The following is a 21858-nucleotide window of genomic DNA, read 5'->3' on the forward strand; positions in this document are numbered from 1 at the left end:
TGGCTTAGATTCCAGTCTCCCTGGACCATTGATTCCACTCCCCTCCCCTACCCCCACCCCACCCCACTACCATCATGACCTTTTTCCTTCTGCTTTCCTCCCAGGTCAGGGAGCCTGAGCTGGAGCCAGGGCCCGAGCTGGAGCCAGGGCCCAAGCTGGACCTGATCCAAAGCCTGAAATCAAGCTGGGCCTGGAGCCTGGGCCGGAGCTGGAACCCAAGTCATAACTGGACTGCCCCTGTCATGCAGAAGGAGGAGGGCATTGCGCCTTCCTGCACTGGCATGCAGAGCTGCAGGCCCCTCCCCCTGTTACCACTGCTGCTGCTGCTGCTGCTGGGGGCTGGGGTGTCAGGTGCCTGGGGTCAGGCCGGGAGTTTGGACCTACAGATCGATGAGGAGCAGCCAGCAGGCACCCTGATTGGGGACATCAGTGCAGGGCTCCCTCCAGGCACAGCAGCGCCTCCCATGTACTTCATCTCCGCCCAAGAGGGCAGTGGGGTGGTCACAGACCTGGCCATCGATGAGCACAGCGGAGTGGTCCGTACAGCCCGCATCTTGGACCGTGAGCGGCGAGATCGCTACCGATTCACTGCAGTCACTCCTGATGGCGCCACCGTAGAAGTGACTGTGCGAGTGGCTGACATCAATGACCATGCTCCGGCTTTCCCACAGGCTCGGGCTGCCCTGCAGATACCCGAGCATACAGCTCACGGCACCCGCTACCCGCTGGAGCCTGCTCGTGATGCAGATGCTGGCCGCCTAGGAACCCAGGGCTATGCACTGTCTGGTGATGGGGCTGGAGAGACCTTCCAGCTAGAGACACGTCCTGGTCCAGATGGGGCTCCCGTGCCAGAACTGGTAGTTACCGGGGAGCTGGACCGAGAGAACCGCTCACACTACATGCTGCAACTGGAGGCCTACGATGGTGGTTCACCCCCGCGGAGGGCCCAGGCCCTGCTGGATGTGACACTGCTGGACATCAATGACCATGCCCCAGCTTTCAATCAGAGCCGCTATCACGCTGTGGTGTCTGAGAGCCTGGCCCCTGGCAGTCCTGTCTTGCAGGTGTATGCATCTGATGCTGATGCTGGTGCCAATGGAGCTGTGACCTATGAGATCAACCGGAGGCAGAGTGAGGGTGATGGACCCTTCTCCATTGACGCACACACAGGACTGCTGCGGCTGGAGCGGCCACTGGACTTTGAGCAACGGCGGGTCCATGAACTGGTGGTGCAGGCGCGGGACGGTGGGGCTCACCCTGAGCTGGGCTCAGCCTTTGTGACTGTGAACGTGCGAGATGCCAACGACAATCAGCCCTCCATGACTGTCATCTTCCTGAGTGCAGATGGCTCCCCGCGAGTGTCCGAGGCTGCCCCACCTGGCCAGCTTGTTGCTCGCATCTCTGTGTCAGACCCAGATGATGGCGACTTTGCTCATGTCAACGTTTCCCTGGAGGGTGGAGAGGGCCATTTTGCCCTCAGCACTCAGGACAGTGTCATCTACCTAGTGTGTGTGGCTCGGCAGCTGGATCGGGAGGAGCGGGATGCCTATAACTTGCGGGTTACCGCCACAGACTCAGGCTCACCCCCACTGCGGGCTGAGGCTACCTTTGTACTACATGTCACTGATGTCAATGACAATGCGCCTACCTTTGACCGTCAGCTCTACAGACCTGAGCCCCTTCCTGAAGTTGCACTGCCTGGCAGCTTCGTGGTGCGAGTGATGGCCCGGGATCCTGACCAGGGCAGTAATGGTCAAGTCACCTATAGCCTGGCTCCTGGTGCCCACACCCGCTGGTTCTCCATCGACCCCACTTCAGGCATCATTACCACGGCTGCCTCGCTGGACTATGAATTGGAACCTCAGCCACAGCTGATTGTGGTGGCCACAGATGGGGGCTTGCCTCCTCTTGCCTCGTCTGCCACAGTCAGTGTGGCCCTGCAAGATGTGAATGATAATGAGCCCCAGTTCCAGAGAACTTTCTACAATGCCTCACTGCCCGAGGGCACCCAGCCTGGAACCTGCTTCCTGCAGGTGGGTAAGTCCTGCACACAGCAGGATGCTGCTGTGGGCAGGAGTGAATTAGAGGTCACAGGGGACTTCAGAACAGAAACCAAGCCTTGCAGGTGTATGTTTATGGTGACTTATGTCAGAGGGTTTGATCCTATCCTGTGAGCTCCAAAGTCTGTACAGAGGGTGAGGGCTCATGACAAGATGAGAAAGCAGGGTGCAAGAGGTGGGCCAGGTAAGGCAGTTGAGGGAATTAAGATTGGATCTAGAGGAAAAAGTGTCCTGTGGTGTCAAGAAGGGAGAGAGACTCTACAAAATCTCAAAGCTGTTCTGAAAGGCAGAGATGGAGATTCTGTGCACCCATGTGGCTCCTGCTCTCCAAGAGAGATGCCAGCATTTATGGAGCCTTCATCCCATTGCTCGGCTCTGCTGGAAGAGACCCCCATCTCCCTCCATGGAGCTGAGCCTTGATGAGACATTTGTGCTCAGGCACAAGGATGAGAGATAACAAGAACTATTAGTGAGCTCACATGCCCATGCCCAGAGCAGGAAGGCCTCTCTGAGGAGGAGGTGGGAGCCCTGGACAGACTCTGGGAGCCACAGAGTGCCTGCAAGTCAGGCCTGGAGGAGACAGAGGGGGCATGAAATTGAAGAGTCAGGCTGAGGTCAGATTACAGAAGTCCTTGGACACCAAGCTTTAAGGGGGTTAGGTCTTTACCTGGAAGGCAAAGGAGGTCACTGAACTTCTTTGAGCCAGAAAAGGGCATGATCAGACTGTCTCAATTTTTTGAAGTTTTAGATTCACAGCAAAATTGAGTTGAGGACAGATTTCCCATATATCCCCTGTCCCCATTCATATACCCCCTCCCCGCATTATCAGCATCCCCACCAGAGTGGTTCATTTGTTTCAACTGATGAAACTACATTGACACATAATCACCCCAAACCCCCCAAAATAGTTTACATTAGGGTTCACTCCTGATGTTGTACATTGTATAGGTTTGGACAAATGTATAATGGATATATATAATGACATGCATTACAGTATTATACAGAGTAGTTTCACCATCCTAAAAATCCTCTGTGCTCTACCTATTCATCCCTCCCTCCTTTCTACAGATTGTTTTTTGGGGAAGCTAACTTGCTTTAAGGGTGAAGGATGGATTAGATCAGTGGATAAGTGATATATTCAAGAGTTAACTTACCCACTATGAGCTTGGCACTCTTCTGGTCCCAGGGAACAAAGAAAGGACACGGTCTTATTCCCAGGCAGGTCCCAGTCTAGACAGGGAGACACATCAGTTACTAGTGCTGCATCAGATGGCATATGAGGTGCTGTGGGAGTCTGGAGGAGGGCACCTTTGAAGAACCAATGAGACTTTGCCAAATGGATTATATAGAGTATATGGATGGGGATTCCAGGCCTTCAGACAGAGCTGCAGAACCCCATGATGTGTTCAGGTGACTGCATTGTTCAGATTGGCCTCAACTGTGCTGCTAAGAACTGCAGAGAGCTGAGACAAAATAGTAGACATGGACCAGATTTACAAGCTGGTCTAGACATTGCCTAATGTCCCCTCCAGAGGACAAAATCACTCCCAGTTGTGAACCACCTCTTTGTCTTAAAAATCACAGGGGGCGGGCGCCTGAGTGGCTCAGTTGGTTAAGCGACTGCCTTCGGCTCAGGTCATGATCCTGGAGTCCCGGGATCGAGTCCCACATCGGGCTCTCTGCTCAGCAGGGGGTCTGCTTCTCCCTCTGCCCTCTTCCCTCTCGTGCTCTCTGTTTCTCATTCTCTCTCTCTCAAATAAATAAATAAAATCTTTGAAAAAAAAAAATCACAGGGGGCTGGGGCGCCTGGGTGGCTGAGTCGGTTAAGCGTCTATGGTCGGCTCTGGTCATGATCCAGGGTCCTGGGATCAAGCTCCATGTTGGGGTCCCTGCTCAGCGGGGAGCCTGCTTCTCCCTCTCCTGCTCCCCTGCTTGTGCCCGCTCTCTCTCTCTTTTCTGTCAAATAAATAAATCTTTTTTTTAAAAAGATAATTTAAAAAAATCACAGCGGGCCAGTGAGGGGCTCTGGGCAAATCTGATATGTCTTTTGGGAAGATTGCTTTGGCTGCATCATGGAGTATGGATGCAGGACAGAAAACAGGAGGTAGGGAGGCCTTTTAGGAGACTAGTGCTTAAAGTCTTTACTTCTCAGAAGTCCACCAGATGCCTGAGCATCTTCTCAGAGGCTGCCTGTTGGCCTAGACTTTAGGCAGTGCCTGGGCCCAGCTGACGCCTTGCCTTCTGGCTAGGGTATTTGCCTGCCTGCTGCTGTCCAGCTCCCACCCACTCTCCCATGTGTTTACTCTCCCTCTTGGCCCAGGACCAATGGGTGATGGCTTCCAAATTTCTTCCTCACTAGTGCCTGAAGAAAGAGAGTAACTCTCCAGGGGGTTTCCTGGAGTTTTTACTCTTAGTAACTATAGGGAAGCAGGAGTAAAAATGACCACTGGGTGTTCATACCTGTTAGAAGAAGTCTTAATATTGGATTCATTCAGTATACATTTATCAAGTATCTACCAAGTGCTAGTCATTGTCTTAGGGACAGAGAATACAGTAATGAATGAGTCATTACCCCCTACTTCATGGAGTTTATAGTCTAAAGGGGAGATTCTTGTACAAAAATATAGTTGTACTGCAATAAAAAGAACTTCCATAATGGGGACTTATGTGATGTACAGATAGGCAGTACGAATGCATCCCCAAAGAGGTGACCCTTAAGCTGAGACTCACAGGCTGAGCAGGAGTTTGTGAGGGGGCCAGACGGTGGGGAGGGGGGCTCCAGGCACAGAGCAGTGGGAGAGCCTGATTTTTTCAGGGCTATAAGTGGCTCAGTATCTGTCTCTGGAGTTCAAGGTGTGCAGTGGGAGAGTGGGAGGTGAGATGTGCAGGTAGGTCACACAGCGAGGAGTCAAGCCAAGCCAAGGCGTTTGAGCACTTTTCTTTAGAGAATGTTGAAGATTTTCTAGTAGAAGGGTAATATGATCATATTTGCTTTCTCAAAAGATGCTTTTGGTAGTCTAGAGCAGTGGTTCATGACTGGGAGTGATTTTGCCCCCGAGGGACATTAGGCAATGTCTAGAGACTTCTGATAGTCACAACTGGTGGGATGCTACTGGCATCTAGTGCATAGGGGCCAGGGATGCTGTCAAACATTCCATAATGTACATGACAACACCACAACAAAGAATTATCTGGTCCAAACTGTCAGTCATACCAAGGATCAGAAATCCTGGGGTAGAGGACAGATTGGAGGGTCAGACACCTATGAGAAAGGAATCACAATAGTCCAGGAGAGAGATGACTCAGGCCTAAATCAGGACAGTGATAATGGTGATGGAGAGGAATAGACAAATAGGAGAGATAGTGAGGATTTACTTAGTTCCCAGTTGATTGATATACCGGGAGAGGAAAAGGGAAGAACAGATTTCTGGCTTGAGCAACTGCGTGGATGGAAGAGTCATTAGAGGGGGTTGGAATGATCATAAGTTTAGTTTTGGACAGGTTGAATTTAAGGTGCCTGTGGGACATCCAATTGGAGATGTTGAGCAGGCATCTGGATGTACAGGTTTGGATCTCAGAGGAGTGGTCTAGGTCAAAGTGCAGACAATGGTCAAAGCCATGGAAGTGGAAGAGAAGGTCCTGAGGGAGCATGCAGAGTGAGACGAGGCCAAGGAGAGATTCCAGGGAGCAACAGTGTATGAGAACAGGCAGGAGAAAGGGAGGCGGAGGAATCTGTGGAGGGGGTTGGCAGCGGGAGAAGCAGGAGACACCTGGGAAGGAGGTCAGGACGGGGTGGATGCAGTAAGTTTGTGGCCTGGTAGGAACTTTAGAAAATTCACAGATAAGGGTCTTTATTTTCTCCCTGAAATAGTGCATTCGATGAGAGCTAGAGGTGGGTGGGGACAAGAGGAGAGAGATGAGTGGGAGAGGGAGCTGACCAAGGTTGGCCTGGGCAGCAGGTCTGAGAGCCTGCTGGAAAGGGAGACTGTGCATTTGCAGTGGAACCTCTAGCAGGAGCTGCACAGGGCGGGAAATTCACTTCTGCCTTGGTCATTTCCAGTCAGTGGCCCCTATGCCTTTTGGGGTCACTTCCTGACAACTTCCCCTGACCACTATTTATTGCTTTCTTCCTGCAGCAAGTCAGAGGGCAAAGGTCTTTAGCAGCTTTTGGAGATGGTGCCGCAGCTGTGCTGCAGCCTGCCTGGATTGATGTGGGGGGATGTTTGTCTCCTGGGATATCTGGGCCCACAGCCATAGTAGAGTTGGAGCAGGATCTGTTTCCAGGGTTCAGCCATGGCAGGGTCTTAGTGTCTCTCTGGAGGGTAAACAGTGCCACAAATCACTTCTGTCAAGGGCCTGTGCAACAATCAGAAGTTCTTGGCTAGCCTTCTCTCTGAGGAACATTTTCTGGCTAAGAAGAGGGAACTCTCCAGCCTCCTCTTACAGCATGACATGACCCTAGGACCCCTGTATCCATAGAGAGTACTTTGTCACAGTCTACAGCAGTCAACACCAGCTAACACACTGTCAGGGGTCTAATGTGCACCCAACATATAAAATGTAGTTTGAAGGAAGGTTTTGTTGTCAGGGTAATCAGAATGTCCACTTATTCAACAAATACACATAGAGTAACTGCTGTGTGCCTGGCCCTGTCCTAGACTCAGAAGCTTTCAGAATGATGTCTCCTCTGCTCTGGTTCTGAAATGTTCAGAGGCTCCTAACATTGGTGTCTGATAGTTCAACTTTTCCTGAGCCAGTCTGGGGGATACCCAAGAATTAACCAGGAAATCCTTCCCCTACTTCTTAGTTTTGAGGAGCCCCCTGGACTTAATGACCTTGACATCCCATAGACTTGCCATTCTCCCTCTCTCACTTCCAGTGAGGTTGGCTTGAGAGGCAAGGAACGCCACAGGTGCATGAGCCACATCCATAAATTCACAGAGCAGACCCCGATCACTCCAGTGATTAGATCCCCAAATCAATCAGACCCCACTCTGGAATGGCCAGACTCAGGAAAAAGCAGGGCTAGAACATCAGTCCCAGTAATTCCATTGGTCATCTAGTTCTCTGCTCAGAGTGATTATGAGACTTGGTGATGGTCACTAACCCCCTGTGGCCCACCTGGAATTTGCAGTCACAGCCCCAAGCACGCTCCTCTATCAGTGCAGGTGGTCCTCATCATGTGCAGATTCTGATTTGTAAATTTGCCGACTCTCTAAAATGTATTTGTAACCCCCGAATCAATACTCATGGAGCTTTTGCAGTCATTCCAGCACATGTGCAGAATGATGAAAAATTCAAGTGGACTGATGTGCACATTCCAGGCAACACTCTGCCTTCATGTTTCAGCTCATACTGTAAACAAGGGTCCTTTCTGCCATCTATTTGGTGCCACATTTTTCGCATTTTTGTCCCTTTTGTTTGGTGATTTTGCTCTTTACTATGGTCCCTAAGTGTAGTACTAAAGTGCTGCCTAGTGTTCCTAAGGGGAACCTTATGAAGTGCCTTGTGAAGACAATATATGTGTTAGATAAGCTTCATTCAGATATGATTTATAGTGCCATCAGCTGTGGATTCAGTGTTAATGAATCAACAATATATTAGGTGTCTTTAAACAGAAACACACATAAAACAAGGTTTATGTATTGACCTATTGACCAGCTGACAAAAATGTTGTGACCAGAAGCTCACAGGAACCTAAACCAGGTGGTGAGGTCTGAGGTGGTGAGGTTGGGTTTTGGCCCACGTCCTACTGGTCCCCTCTCAGTGTCCACCATCCAGAGACTCTGGCACCCAGCTGGCCCAGGGCCTGCCCCTTCTAATTGCCACTTAGCTCTGGCTCTTCTGTCAAAAAGACGGGGCATCACTCACCCCAGCCTCTCCCTAGGTGACAGCCACAGATGCAGACAGTGGTCCATTTGGCCTCCTCTCCTATTCCTTGGGTGCCGGACTGGGCGCCTCAGGGTCTCCCCCGTTCCGCATCGATGCCCACAGTGGTGATGTGTGCACAACCCGGACCCTGGACCGAGATCAGGGACCCTCAAGCTTCGACTTCACAGTGACGGCTGTGGATGGGGTGAGTGGGCAGACCGTGGGCAGGTTGGGGTGTTGGGATAGGGCATTCACCAGAGCCAGACAAGGCCCATCGGTCTTATGGCTGCCTGTCTCCCTAGGGAGGCCTCAAGTCCATGGTATACGTGAAGGTGTTTGTGTCAGACGAGAATGACAACCCACCGCAGTTTTACCCACGGGAGTATGCTGCCAGTCTGAGTGCGCACAGTACACCAGGCACAGCTGTGCTGAGGGTGCGTGCCCATGACCCTGATCAGGGGCCCCACGGGCGACTCTCCTACCACATCCTGGCTGGCAATAACCCCCCACTCTTTGCCTTGGATGAGCACTCAGGTGAGGATCCTCCCATTCTCAGGGCTTGTCCCCAGACCCCTCTTCCCACCTACTTAAATGAAGTACTGCCCCCCCTTCCCATAACCTTTCTACCTCTATGCTGTTTCCTTATACATCTCTGCTTCTGTCCCTTCTCCCAGGGCTGTTGACAGTAGCCTGGCCCTTGGCCAGACGGGCCAACTCTGTGGTGCAGCTGGAGATTGGGGCTCAGGATGGAGGTGGCCTGCAGGCAGAGCCCAGTGCCCGAGTCAACGTCAGCATTGTGCCTGGAACCCCTGTGCCACCAGTATTTGAGCAACTACAGTATGTCTTTTCTGTACCAGAGGATGTGGCACCAGGCACCAGTGTGGGCATAGTCCAGGCACACAATCCACCAGGTATTATTTATCATTATACCCATTTGGTGCTCTACCCAGCCACCCCAACATAACCCATCTCAAAGCACCCTACAGTATCACACCATAGATAGCCCCAGTACAAAACGTGCAGGTTCAAATCCCCAACACACCCCTGGGCACAGTGCAGGCACTCTGCTTCATCCCCAGGCACATGAAGTATCACCGTAGTGCCACCCAGCATCTCTGCCACCACCTGCCCCTCCCCTTAATAGTTTGAAAGACACAGGTGTGGATGGTGCTTAGCCCTCCTTGAGATCAGAGTCTAGGCCCCAACTCAATAGGTGCCCCCATCTCTTTCTTGATTCCTCTCTCCTTCTCCTAGGTCGCTTGGGGTCTGTGACCCTTGCCCTATCAGGCGGGGATCCCCGAGGACTCTTCTCCTTAGATGGGGCCTCAGGGCTGTTACAAACACTTCGCCCTCTGGACCGGGAGCTGCTGGGACCAGTGCTGGAGCTGGAGGTGCGGGCAGGCAGTGGAGTGCCCCCGGCTTTTGCTGTAGCTCGGGTGCGTGTGCTGCTGGATGATGTGAATGATAACTCCCCTGCCTTCCCTGCACCTGAAGACACAGTGTTGCTGCCGCCAAACACTGCCCCAGGGACCCCCATCTATACACTTCGGGCTCTGGACCCTGATGCAGGTGTTAACAGTCGAGTCACCTTTACCCTGCTTTCTGGGGGTGGTGGGGCCTTCACTGTGGACCCCACTACAGGCCATGTACGGCTTATGGGACCTCTGGGGCCCCCAGGGGGGCCAGCCCATGAGCTGGAGTTGGAGGCCCAAGATGGAGGCTCCCCACCCCGCACCAGCCACTTTCGACTACGGGTGGTGGTACAGGATTTGGGGACCCGTGGGCTGGCTCCTCATTTTGACAGCCCTTCCTACCGTGTGGACCTGCCCTCAGGCACCACCCCTGGAACTAAGGTCCTGCAAGTGCAAGCTCAAGCACCAGATGGGGGCCCCATCACCTACCATCTTGCAGCAGATGGGCCAAGTAACCCCTTTGGCCTGGAACCACAGAGTGGTTGGCTATGGGTGCGAGCAGCACTGGACCGTGAGGCCCAGGAGTTGTACACACTGAAGGTAATGGCAGTGTCTGGGTCCAAAGCTGAGTTGGGGCAGCAGACAGGCACAGCCACCGTGAGGGTCAGCATCCTCAACCAGAATGACCACAGTCCCCGCTTGTCTGAGGAGCCCACCTTCCTGGCTGTGGCTGAGAACCAGCCCCCAGGGACCAGCGTGGGCCGGGTCTTTGCCACTGACCGAGACTCAGGACCCAATGGACGTCTGACCTACAGCCTGCGACCGCTGTCAGAAGACAGCAAGGCCTTCCGCATCCACCCCCAGACTGGTGAGCACTGGGGCCCAAATTCTGAGACCTCATAGCCTCATCCTCAGACTGGTGAATACCCAGACAGAATCCCCAGACCCCTGCCATGAGGACCAGGACTGAGCCTGGACTTTCACCCTGGCATTCCCTCCCACACTCCCTAAACCCCAGCTTCTTAGCTGCAGGCCTCAGGCTGTACATCCCTAGCTACCCCATACATGATCCCTATCCTGCACTCCCAGGAGAGATGACCACACTCCAAACCCTGGACCGAGAGCGGCAGAGCAGCTACCAGCTCCTGGTGCAGGTGCAGGATGGGGGGAGCCCACCCCGTAGTACCACAGGCACCGTGCACATCGCAGTACTCGACCTCAACGACAACAGCCCCAGCTTCCTGCAAGCTTCCGGGGCTGCTGGCGGGGGCCTCCCTATACAGGTATGTGAAGTGGCAGGACTCTGCCCTGAAAAAGTGTGAGAGGCAGTGGGGGCTCCCCACAGAGCTGTAGGTATAGGTAAGAGAGACTGGCTCTTGGAACAGGTGTGAGAACAAGAAAGGGGCTCTGCCTGCATTCAAGTGAGGGGAACTTGACCCTGAGATAACTCAAGAACAGGAAGGACACAGCTGTAGGTGAGTTATGTGTCCCCACAGGTACCAGATCGAGTGCCTCCAGGGACACTGGTGACGACTCTGCAGGCCAAGGATCCAGATGAGGGGGAGAACGGCACCATCCTGTACACGCTAACTGGTATGGGGGGTGGTGTGGAGAGAAGGGAGTTGGTGGTGATGGCATGACCTGCTGAACTCTCACCCTTCTTCCTCTACTGTTCCCAGGTCCTGGCTCAGAGCTCTTCACTCTTCACCCTCACTCGGGGGAGCTGCTCACTGCCGCACCCCTGATCCGAGCAGAGCGGCCACACTACGTGCTGACTTTGAGTGCTCACGACCAAGGCAGCCCCCCTCGGAGCTCCAGCCTCCAGCTGCTGGTGCAGGTACGGCTGCCCTTCCTTAAATCTGTCCACTTCTCTTTGGCCACCGCTTTGGGCTTCTCCAAGAGCTACACCTTCACAGAATCCTTATGCCCTCTAGTCGGGCTACTCTGACTACCCTTTCAGCTACCCAGTCGGCCAGCCCAGACCCCTTTTACACGGGTCCCACTGATTCTGTCCTTCCTCTTCGGTCCACAACAGGTGCTTCCCTCAGTTCGCTCCGCTGAGCCCCCACCAGATCCCTCAGAGCCAGACCCAGCGGCTCCAGTGCCCGTCGTGTTGACGGTGACAGCGGCCGAAGGGCTGCAGCCGGGCTCCCTGTTGGGCTCTGTGGCGTCGCCGGAGCCGGCGGGGGTGGGCGCACTCACCTACACATTGGTGGGCGGCGCCGACCCAGAGGGCACCTTCGCGCTGGACGCGGCCTCAGGGCGCTTGTACCTGGCGCGGCCCCTGGACTTCGAGGCGGGCCCGGCGTGGCGCGCTCTCACTGTGCGCGCTGAGGGCCCGGGAGGCGCGGGGGCGCGGCTGCTGCGCGTGCAGGTGCGCGTGCAGGACGAGAACGAGCACGCGCCAGCCTTCGCGCGCGATCCGCTGGCGTTGGCGCTGCCGGAGAACCCGGATCCTGGCGCGGCGCTGTACACCTTCCGCGCGTCGGACGCCGACGGCCCGGGCCCTAACAGCGACGTGCGCTACCGCCTGCTGCGCCAGGAGCCTCCGGTGCCTGCGCTTCGCCTGGACGCGCGCACCGGGGCGCTCAGTGCACCGCGAGGCCTGGACCGGGAGACCACACCCGCCCTGCTGCTGCTCGTGGAAGCCTCCGACCGGCCCGCCAACGCCAGCCGCCGGCGCGCAGTGCGCGTCTCGGCGCGCGTCTTTGTCACGGATGAGAATGACAACGCGCCCGTCTTCGCCTCGCCCTCACGTGTGCGCATCCCCGAGGATCAGCCGCCCGGGCCGGTGGCGCTGCACGTGGTAGCAAGGGACCCGGACTTGGGCGAAGCCGCACGCGTGTCCTATCGCCTGGCAGCTGGCGGGGACGGCTACTTCCGGCTACACTCCAGCACAGGTGAGTTGGGCCTGGAGGAGGTTGGGGCGAGGGAGGGTGCGATGGGAAGAGAGTGTTGAGGTTTCCTTCCAACCTGCCCTACCGCTCACCTAGGAGCGCTGTCCGTGGTGCGGTCCCTGGACCGGGAACAGCGAGCTGAGCACGTACTGACAGTGGTGGCCGCGGACCACGGCTCCCCGCCGCGCTCAGCCACGCAGCTCCTGACTGTCAGTGTCGCTGACGTCAACGACGAGGCACCCGCTTTCCAGCAGCAGGAGTACAGCGTCCTCTTGCGTGAGAACAGCCCGCCTGGCACTTCTCTGCTCACTCTGCGGGCAACCGACCCAGACCTGGGTAAGACCTGAGGGGATGAGTGGAGAGGGTCACTGGGCAAGAAAGGGTATATTTATCCTCTGATCTCCTTCCATGCTGCCCCTCCTCAGGGGCCAATGGGCAAGTGACTTATGGAGGCATCTCTGGCGAAAGCTTCTCCCTGGATCCAGACACTGGAGTTCTCACGACTCTTCGGGCCCTGGATCGCGAGGAGCAGGAGGAGATCAACCTGACAGGTACACATTGACAGGACCCCAAAAGCCTGAGGTGTTGTAAGCACCAGTGTTTCATGAGCAGAACCCCCAAACTACCCTCTAGAAGCTTCCACCTATTATAGCACAGCTTGTTATATTTTTGGATCCTTTTGGGGAGGCAAGAGTTGGGCAGATTGCAAGGTGATCTGACTTTTAGGCTGTTACCGTTGTGATCACACAAACTCTTAAATACATAATGCCACAGCTCTGTCCTTTAGGATTCCCTCAGATTATACTGTGGCCATCTAACAGAAAAGCATATTGATAATGAGTACCATAGAGGTTAAGTGACCTATGCAAGCTAACACAGCTTGGAAGCAGTAGAGCTGGGACTTGAACCCACATCTTTTGATACCTTATTTAGTGCCTTTTCTGTCACATTACCAGTAATCCAAGATACATCTTTCTTGCACTAAGTATGGGAAGTGGGGAAAAAAAAAGTCTTCTGACATGTATGTTTATGTGTGCATGTACACATGTAGGCACCCATGTGCTTGCAGAGTGTGGAGAGATGGACATTTTCTGGTTCATATGTGCACCTGGTGAACATGTGTGAACGCTGTGTGGTGTGGGTTTATCCATGGATGCTACATATTACTGATTTTGCTTCCCCACAGTGTATGCCCGGGACAGGGGCTCACCCCCGCTGCTGACCCATGTCACAGTGCGAGTGGCCGTGGAGGATGAGAATGACCATGCCCCAACCTTTGGGAGTGCCCACCTCTCCCTGGAGGTGCCAGAGGGCCAGGACCCCCAGACCCTTACGGTGCTGCGGGCCTCTGACCCAGACGTGGGAGCCAATGGGCAGCTGCAGTACCACATCCTGGGTGAGAAATGTCCCACATTTGCTAATCTAGCACCACTTGCCCAGATTTACTCCTTGTGGGCTTATGTCAGCCTCAGTGTGTCTGGGTTTCCTTTCCCTTTCCTTGGTCTTCTACCTTTTCAATCATGAATATATGTGTTTCTAGGTGTCTCTTTCTATGCCTCTTCAGCTCTTTATGTCTCTCTGTGTCTCTGTTTTTATTTCCTGTTTCTTCTCTTTTTCTTTCTTGTTTCTCCCTGTGGAGCACTTGTTCTCAAACTTTTTGGTCTCAGTAACCCTTAATATTCTTAATTTTTGAGAACCCTGAAGAGTTTTTGTTTATATGATATCAGTATTTATTGATATAATAATATGATATTATAACAAACATATAATACAAATACGTATGTATAATAAACACATTACATCAATATTTAGTATATTAGATACTAAAGCTGAGAAAAATCTTAAAACACCATTGTAAAACAGCCAGTGAAGTATCCTACTTACTGTATTTCTTCATAGGCACAAAGAAATATTAGGGGTTCAAATAGTTTGTTGGACAGCAGTGAGATTGCAAAGATTATAGCAGGTGTAACTAAAAGTAAGCCAGTAAAAACTGAATGAGTCAGGGCACCTGGGTGGCTTAGTTGGTTAAGCGTCTGCCTTCAGCTCAGGTCATGATCCTGGAGTCCTGGGATTGAACCCCATGAGCCCCACGTCATCGAGCTCTTCGCTCAGCAGGCCGGCTTCTCCCTGTCCCTCTCCCTGCTGCTCCCCCTGCTTGTGTTTCCTCTCTCTCTGTCAAATAAATAAATAAAATCTTTAAAACAACAACAGCAACCAAAAACTGAATAAGTCTTTGAAAATACACGTTTATGCTCTAAACTTTGTATCTATATTCTAGAAGACATAAGAATTCGTAAGCACACATTCCATTACTATACAAGTGATGTCATCACTTGTCATGGAAGCATTTTGACTCTACATTTGTGAGATACTAAGAATTTAAAAAGGCACATAATGTTTTAGTATTGCTATGAAACTAGTTTTGATTATATACTCCCTGAAAGGAGTTCCCAGACCACACTCTGAGAACAGCTGCTTTATAGTATCTTCCTTTACCATCTGTGGTTCTCCTCTCTTCCTTTCTCCCAGTTTCTCTCCCCTCCACCCCTTCCCATTTGCTGTTGCCTATATATCACCCTCACTCCCATGGGCTGACACATCTTTGTCTATGTGCACATGTACTTCTCTGCAGATGGGGATCCATCAGGAGCCTTTGTCCTAGACCTAGCTTCTGGGGAGTTTGGCACCATGAGGCCACTAGACCGAGAGGTGGAGCCAGCATTCCAGCTGCGGATAGAGGCCCGGGATGGAGGCCAGCCAGCTCTCAGTGCTACTCTGCTTGTGACAGTGACAGTGCTGGATGCCAATGACCATGCCCCAGCCTTCCCTGTGCCTGCCTACTCTGTGGAGGTGCCTGAGGATGCACCTGCAGGGACCCTGTTGCTGCAGCTACAGGCTCATGACCCTGATGCTGGGGCCAACGGCCGTGTGACCTACTACCTGGGTACAGGTGCAGCAGGAGCCTTCCTGCTGGAGCCCAGCTCCGGGGAATTACGCACAGCCACAGCCCTAGACAGAGAGCAGTGTCCCAGCTATGCCTTTTCTGTGAGTGCGGTGGATGGTGCAGCTGCTGGGCCCCTGAGCACCACGGTACCTGTCACCATCACCGTGCGTGATGTCAATGACCATGCACCCACCTTCCCCACCAGTCCCCTGAGGCTGCACCTGCCCCGCCCAGGCCCCAGCCTTAGCACCCCGACCCTGGCTCTGGCCACTCTGCGAGCTGAAGACCGTGATGCTGGTGCTAATGCCTCCATCCTATACCGGCTGGCAGGCACGCCACCTCCTGGCACCACCGTGGACTCTTACACTGGTGAAATACGTGTGGCCCGCTCACCTGTAGCCCTGGGCCCCCGGGATCGTGTCCTCTTCGTCGTGGCCACCGACCTTGGCCGTCCAGCTCGCTCTGCCACTGGTGTGGTCATTGTTGGGCTGCAGGGGGAGTCTGAGCGTGGACCCCGCTTTCCTCGGGCTAGTAGTGAAGCCATGCTCCGTGAGAATGCGCCCGCAGGTGGGTCCTCAACCATGCCTCCCAGCTTTGTATCCCTGGATGGGCTGGGGTTACTCACTAAAAATGTCTGGTAAACTCCCTCAGTGCTCACGGTCCAACCAATACCATCTTCTCTGCAGGGACTCCCATTGTCTCCCCTAAGGCTGTCCATGCAGGGGGCTCAAGTGGACCAATCACCTACAGCATTCTCAGTGGGAATGAGAAAGGGACATTTTCCATCCAGCCGAGTACAGGTAGGGGGCAGGAGCAGGGGCTCTGTGAGAGGACAGGCTCCTGGGGGTGCTCCTCTTTGGGCCCGAGAAGGCCCTGGTTGGGGAGGGGCTGCCCTTGAGGAAGGGGCATCAGAGAGGGAGGCTCCAGGGCAAGCAAGGGCTGTCTGTGATGCTTTCTGCCTCCCCCCAGGAGCCATCACAGTTCTCTCGGCAGAGGGGCTGGACTTCGAGGCCAGCCCACGACTGCGACTGGTGCTGCAAGCAGAGAGTGGGGGAGCCTTTGCCTTCTCCGTGCTGACCCTAACCCTGCAAGATGCCAATGACAATGCTCCCCGCTTCCTGCGGCCCCACTACGTGGCCTTCCTGCCTGAGTCCCGGCCCTTGGAGGGACCTCTGCTGCAGGTGTGGGATGTGATGGGAAGATGGGGGGCAGGGCTGGGTAGACTTGTCTGTGGCCAGCCCAGTGCCAGCAGCCTCCTCCTCCCACCAGGTGGAGGCAGATGACCTGGACCAAGGCCCCAGTGGACAGATCTCCTACAGCCTGGCCGCATCCCAACCAGCTCGGGGTTTGTTCCATGTAGACCCAGGCACAGGCACTATTACTACCACAGCCATCCTGGACCGTGAGATCTGGGCTGAAACACGGTAAGGCCTGGCCCTGTAGGTTCCAAGACCCCATCCTGGCTCCATCCAGTTTCAAGCCCTGCCCTGAATCCCTCTCAATCTCTAGGCCACATCCTGAGTCCCCCAGGCCCCCAGGCTGTCGTGAGTCCTCCTAGCCCTGCCCAGGGTTTTCCCTTATCCCCAGGCCCCACCTCTGATTGTGCTCTGTGTCCAGGCTGGTACTGATGGCCACAGACAGAGGAAGCCCAGCCCTGGTGGGCTCAGCTACCCTGACGGTGATGGTCATCGACACCAATGATAATCGTCCCACCATTCCCCAGCCCTGGGAGCTCCGAGTGTCAGAAGGTGAGGGCTTGGGAAAGTGAGAGGTAGAGAGGGTGGTAGGGCAGCACTTTACCCCACCCTGGGGCTCCAGGGGTATCTTGGACCATGCCAAACACACTTGTCCCATGTATTGCAGATGCACTTTTGGGCTCAGAGATTGCACAGGTAACAGGGAATGATGTGGACTCAGGACCGGTGCTGTGGTATGTGCTGAGCCCATCTGGACCCCAGGATCCCTTCAGTGTAGGTCGCTATGGAGGCCGCCTCTCCCTCACGGGCCCCCTGGACTTTGAGCAACGTGACTGCTATCACCTGCAGCTGCTGGCACATGATGGGCCTCATGAGGGCCATGCTAACCTCACAGTGTTTGTGGAGGATGTCAATGACAATGCACCTGCTTTCTCACAGAGCCTCTACCAGGTACTGATGCCCCCAGCTGACCCCACACCTGGGCCCAGGGTTGTTCATGTTGGAAGGAAGTGGCAAGGCTAGAAGTGTCTGAGGTGGGCTGGATGTTGGAACTGACCTGAGGATGGAGCCCTGGGGATGGGAGGGTCCCATCTCAAACCAGCCTTCCAAGTCCTAGGAGCTATGTCCAGGTTCTTCATCCTGTGCCCAGAAATGGAGGAAGATGGGCAGTTTGAACACTGAGTATGGGCTTCAAGCTGGCATGGATGCCAAGCAGGGCTCATGGGACCAAGCTCCAGAACATAGGCTGAGTGGACAATAGGGCAGCTGGGAAACAGCCATAAACACTTGTCCTCACTCCTCAGGTGACACTGCTTGAACACACACCTCCAGGCAGTGCCATTCTCTCCGTCTCTGCCACTGACCGGGATTCAGGTGCCAATGGTCACATTTCCTACCACCTAGCTTCCCCTGCTGAGGGCTTCAGTGTTGACTCCAACAATGGTACGTCCTTCCCAGGATCTGACCCCTTATCTTTGACCATGATGGGCCGTATTTTCACTCCATTCCTAGAATTTGCCTGAATTCTTAACTCCTGGATCTCTGACCCAGTGAGAACATTTTCCCTCCTTTGTCTCTGTTTTAAGCTCTGTCCTGACTGCATGTCCAGAAGCCATTTCGTGAATCCTGGAGACCATTCCATAAATTCCCAGCACATAGGCCATTCCCTGGAGTCTGACTTCCAAGGCCATTTCTTAGGCCCCCTAAAGGATCACCCCTGTACTCACCTACAGCGTCTGCTGAATGCATATTTCTCTCCATTCCCTTCTCATCTCTCAGGGACTTTGTTCACAACAGTGGGGACAGTGGCCTTGGGCCAGGAGGGGCCAGGAGTGGTGGACGTGGTGCTGGAAGCACGAGATCATGGGATGCCAGGACGGGCAGCAAGAGCCACAGTGCATGTGCAGCTGCAGGACCAGAATGACCACACCCCCAGCTTCACATTGCCACACTACCGTGTGGCTGTGACTGAGGATCTGCCCCCTGGTTCCACCCTGCTCACCCTGGAGGCCACGGATGCCGATGGAAGCCGCACCCATGCCACCGTGGACTATAGCATTGTCAGTGGCAACCGGGGCCGAGTCTTCCAGCTGGAACCCCGGCTGGCTGAGACTGAGGAAGGTAATGGACTAGGCCCCCGGGCACTGGGCTGCCTGGTGTTGCTTGAGCCTCTAGACTTTGAAAGCCTAACCCAGTACAACTTAACTGTGGCTGCAGCTGACCGGGGGCAGCCTTCTCGCAGTTCAGCCGTGCCTGTCACCGTCACTGTGCTGGATGTCAATGACAACCCCCCTGTCTTCACTCGAGCGTCCTACCGCATGGCGGTTCCGGAGGACACACCTGTTGGAGCTGAGCTGCTGCATGTGGAGGCCTCTGACGCTGACCCGGGTCCTCATGGCCTTGTGCGTTTCACCCTTAGCTCAGGCGACCCTTCTGGGCTCTTTGAACTGGATGAGAGCTCAGGTGCCTTGCGACTCGCCCGCCCCTTGGACTGTGAGACCCAGGCTCGACATCAGCTTGTAGTGCAGGCTGCCGACCCTGCTGGGGCACACTTTGCTCTGGCACCAGTGACCATCGAGGTCCAGGATGTGAATGACCATGGCCCAGTCTTCCCACTGAGCTTGCTCAGCACCAGCCTGTCAGAGAACCAGCCTCCAGGCACTCTTGTGACCACTCTGCATGCGATTGATGGGGATGCTGGGGCTTTCGGGAGGCTCCGCTACAGCCTGTTGGAGGCCGGGCCAGGGCCTGAGGGCCGTGAAGCATTTGCACTGAACAGTTCAACAGGGGAGTTGCGGGCACGAGTGGCCTTTGACTATGAGCACACAGGAAGCTTCCAGCTGCTGGTGGGTGCTGCGGATGCTGGGAATCTCTCAGCCTCGGTCACTGTGTCCGTACTGGTGACAGGGGAGGATGAGTATGACCCAGTATTCCTGGCTCCGGCTTTCCACTTCCAGGTGCCAGAAGGTGCCCGGCGTGGCTACAGCCTGGGTCATGTGCAGGCCACAGATGAGGATGGAGGTGCCGATGGCCTGGTTCTCTATTCCCTTGCCACCTCTTCCCCCTATTTTGGTATCAACCAGACTACAGGTGCCCTGTACCTTCGAGTGGACAGCCGGGCACCAGGCAGCAGAACAGGCACTTCTGGGAGTGGAGGCCGGACACGGCGTGAGGCACCACGGGAGCTGAGGCTGGAGGTGGTGGCACGGGGGCCTCTGCCTGGTTCCCGGAGTGCCACAGTGCCCGTGACTGTGGATATCACCCACACTGCACTAGGCCTGGCACCCGATCTCAACCTGCTATTGGTGGGGGCTGTGGCGGCCTCCCTGGGAGTTGTGGTGGTGCTTGCACTAGCAGCCCTGGTCCTAGGGCTGGTGCGGGCCCGTAGCCGCAAGGCTGAGGCAGCACCTGGTCCGATGTCACAGGCAGCGCCCCTGGCCAGTGGCTCTCTGCAGAAGCTAGGCCGAGAGCCACCCAGCCCACCACCCTCAGAGCACCTCTATCACCAGACTCTCCCCAGCTATGGTGGGCCAGGAGCTGGAGGACCCTACCCCCGAGGTGGCTCCTTGGACCCTTCACACTCTAGTGGTCGAGGCTCAGCAGAGGCTGCAGAGGATGACGAGATCCGCATGATCAATGAATTCCCGCGTGTGGCCAGTGTGGCTTCTTCCTTGGCTGCCCGTGGCCCCGACTCAGGCATCCAGCAGGATGCAGATGGACTGAGTGACACATCCTGCGAGCCACCTGCCCCTGACACCTGGTATAAGGGCCGCAAGGCAGGGCTGCTGCTGCCAGGTGCAGGAGCCACTCTGTACCGAGAAGAGGGCCCACCAGCCCCTGCCACAGCCTTCCTGGGGGGCTGTGGCCTGAGCCCTGCACCCACCGGGGACTATGGCTTCCCAGCAGATGGCAAGCCGTGTGTGGCAGGTGCACTGACAGCCATTGTGGCTGGTGAGGAGGAGCTCCGTGGCAGCTATAACTGGGACTACCTGCTGAGCTGGTGCCCTCAGTTCCAGCCACTGGCCAGTGTCTTCACAGAGATTGCCCGGCTCAAGGATGAAGCTCGGCCATGCCCCCCGGCTCCCCGTATTGACCCACCACCCCTCATCACTGCTGTGGCCCACCCAGGAGCCAAGTCTGTGCCCCCTAAGCCAGCCAGCACGGCAGCAACCCGGGCCATCTTCCCACCAGCCTCTCACCGCTCCCCCATCAGCCACGAAGGCTCCCTATCCTCAGCTGCCATGTCTCCCAGCTTCTCACCCTCGCTGTCTCCTCTGGCTGCTCGCTCACCCGTTGTCTCGCCGTTTGGGGTGGCCCAGGGCCCCTCAGCCTCAGCACTCAGCGCAGAGTCCGGCCTGGAGCCACCCGATGACACAGAGCTGCACATCTAGCTGTGGCCCAGGCTGGGCCCCGACCTGGGATGCGCACAGCGTCCCCAATGCAGGCCCCATCTGAGCCTGCCCTGGGCAGCCTCGGACCATGATTGACCACGGGGGAGGCCAGCTCCCCATCCTAAACCCCTCCAGTGAGGGTAGGTCCCACATCTCACCCGGCCCCATCAGAGCACAGTGCCACAGAGGCTCTGTTGGGCACTGACCTGGGGCCAGGTCCAATGCGGGGAGAAATACGAAGGAGGCAGCAGCCCTGGGTTCTCCTCAGTGAGGGCTTCCTGCCCTGCACCAGCACCCTGAGGTGGAGCTGAGACTTTATTTATTGGGGGGTAGGGGGATGGGGGAGGTCCCTCCAACCTATTTGGGCCCAGCTCCTTTGGGTTCCACTGACACCCCTGCCCCTGCACAGAACCAAGTGCCAATTCTCACTCTGGAGCCTTAATAAACTGCAGTTTGTATCCAGTGTCCGGCTGTATTCTGTGGGGGCCGTGGGGCCGGGGGAGGATTGCCAGGCATCTGATACATTGTGGACACCGCAGGGGGCCCAGAGGGGTGGTGGACACAGGCATCTAGGGTGGGGATGGCACTGGGAGCCCAAGCCGAGCCTGAGGCTGAGTGTCACATGTCTGCAGTTGGCCTTTCCTACTCACAAGGGCCAGACAGAAGGCAGACAGCAGGGGCTTCCTTAAGGCACTGACATAGAGAGGGATTGGCTGGGTGAGGAAAGATCTTGGGGATGGCCAGCTCTAGGCCTGAGGGTCCACATAGAACAAGAGCTCACGTCTCTTGAGCCTTTGCCACACCAGGCTCTCTGCTGAGCGGTGTGCCTGCTTTATCTCTGTACATGTTCACTGCAATCCTGTGAGGCAGAGCACTTTAAATACAGCCGCCTCCGTATTCTAAATGAAACCTAGGCTCCGAGAGGTTGGGTGCTTTCCCGATATCATACAGCTAAGGAGGAACCCTGGTCTGTGGGTCTGTGTGCCCAAGGGCCCCTTCCTTAAGCACTGCCCTATACCCCCTGGTTAGTGCCAGCTGGACTCCGGCAGCCGGGGCGGCGGTGGCGGGGTGGGGTGGGGTTTGG

At 55.4% G+C, this 21858-nt stretch overlaps 1 protein-coding gene across 1 annotated transcript; it reads left to right on the forward strand.

Annotated features, from left to right (window-relative positions):
- Positions 1-241: 241 nt before the first annotated feature.
- On the forward strand, positions 242-21403 carry DCHS1 (dachsous cadherin-related 1). The gene is made up of 20 exons (XM_021685715.1): positions 242-2033; positions 7948-8136; positions 8234-8465; positions 8606-8842; positions 9186-10211; positions 10433-10626; positions 10840-10936; positions 11023-11180; positions 11379-12243; positions 12337-12576; positions 12666-12791; positions 13427-13636; positions 14876-15754; positions 15874-15987; positions 16157-16368; positions 16457-16611; positions 16805-16935; positions 17051-17334; positions 17688-17826; positions 18163-21403. Exons 1-20 carry the CDS (start codon positions 243-245, stop codon positions 20772-20774), a joined length of 9891 nt encoding a protein of 3296 aa, XP_021541390.1. The 5' UTR covers position 242; the 3' UTR covers positions 20775-21403.
- The last annotated feature ends 455 nt before the right edge of the window (positions 21404-21858 follow it).

Source organism: Neomonachus schauinslandi, chromosome 11, assembly GCF_002201575.2.
Source record: "Neomonachus schauinslandi chromosome 11, ASM220157v2, whole genome shotgun sequence".
NCBI lineage: Eukaryota > Metazoa > Chordata > Mammalia > Carnivora > Phocidae > Neomonachus > Neomonachus schauinslandi.

Bases quoted from the DNA above. Each gene is read 5' to 3' on its own strand.
- DCHS1 (XM_021685715.1), top strand. From the start codon at position 243: ATGCAGAAGGAGGAGGGCATTGCGCCTTCCTGCACTGGCATGCAGAGC. The intron at 8,843-9,185 runs GTATTATTTATC...TCCTTCTCCTAG, and splicing joins CCAGGCACACAATCCACCAG to GTCGCTTGGGGTCTGTGACC. The intron at 17,335-17,687 runs GTACTGATGCCC...CTCACTCCTCAG, and splicing joins TCTCACAGAGCCTCTACCAG to GTGACACTGCTTGAACACAC.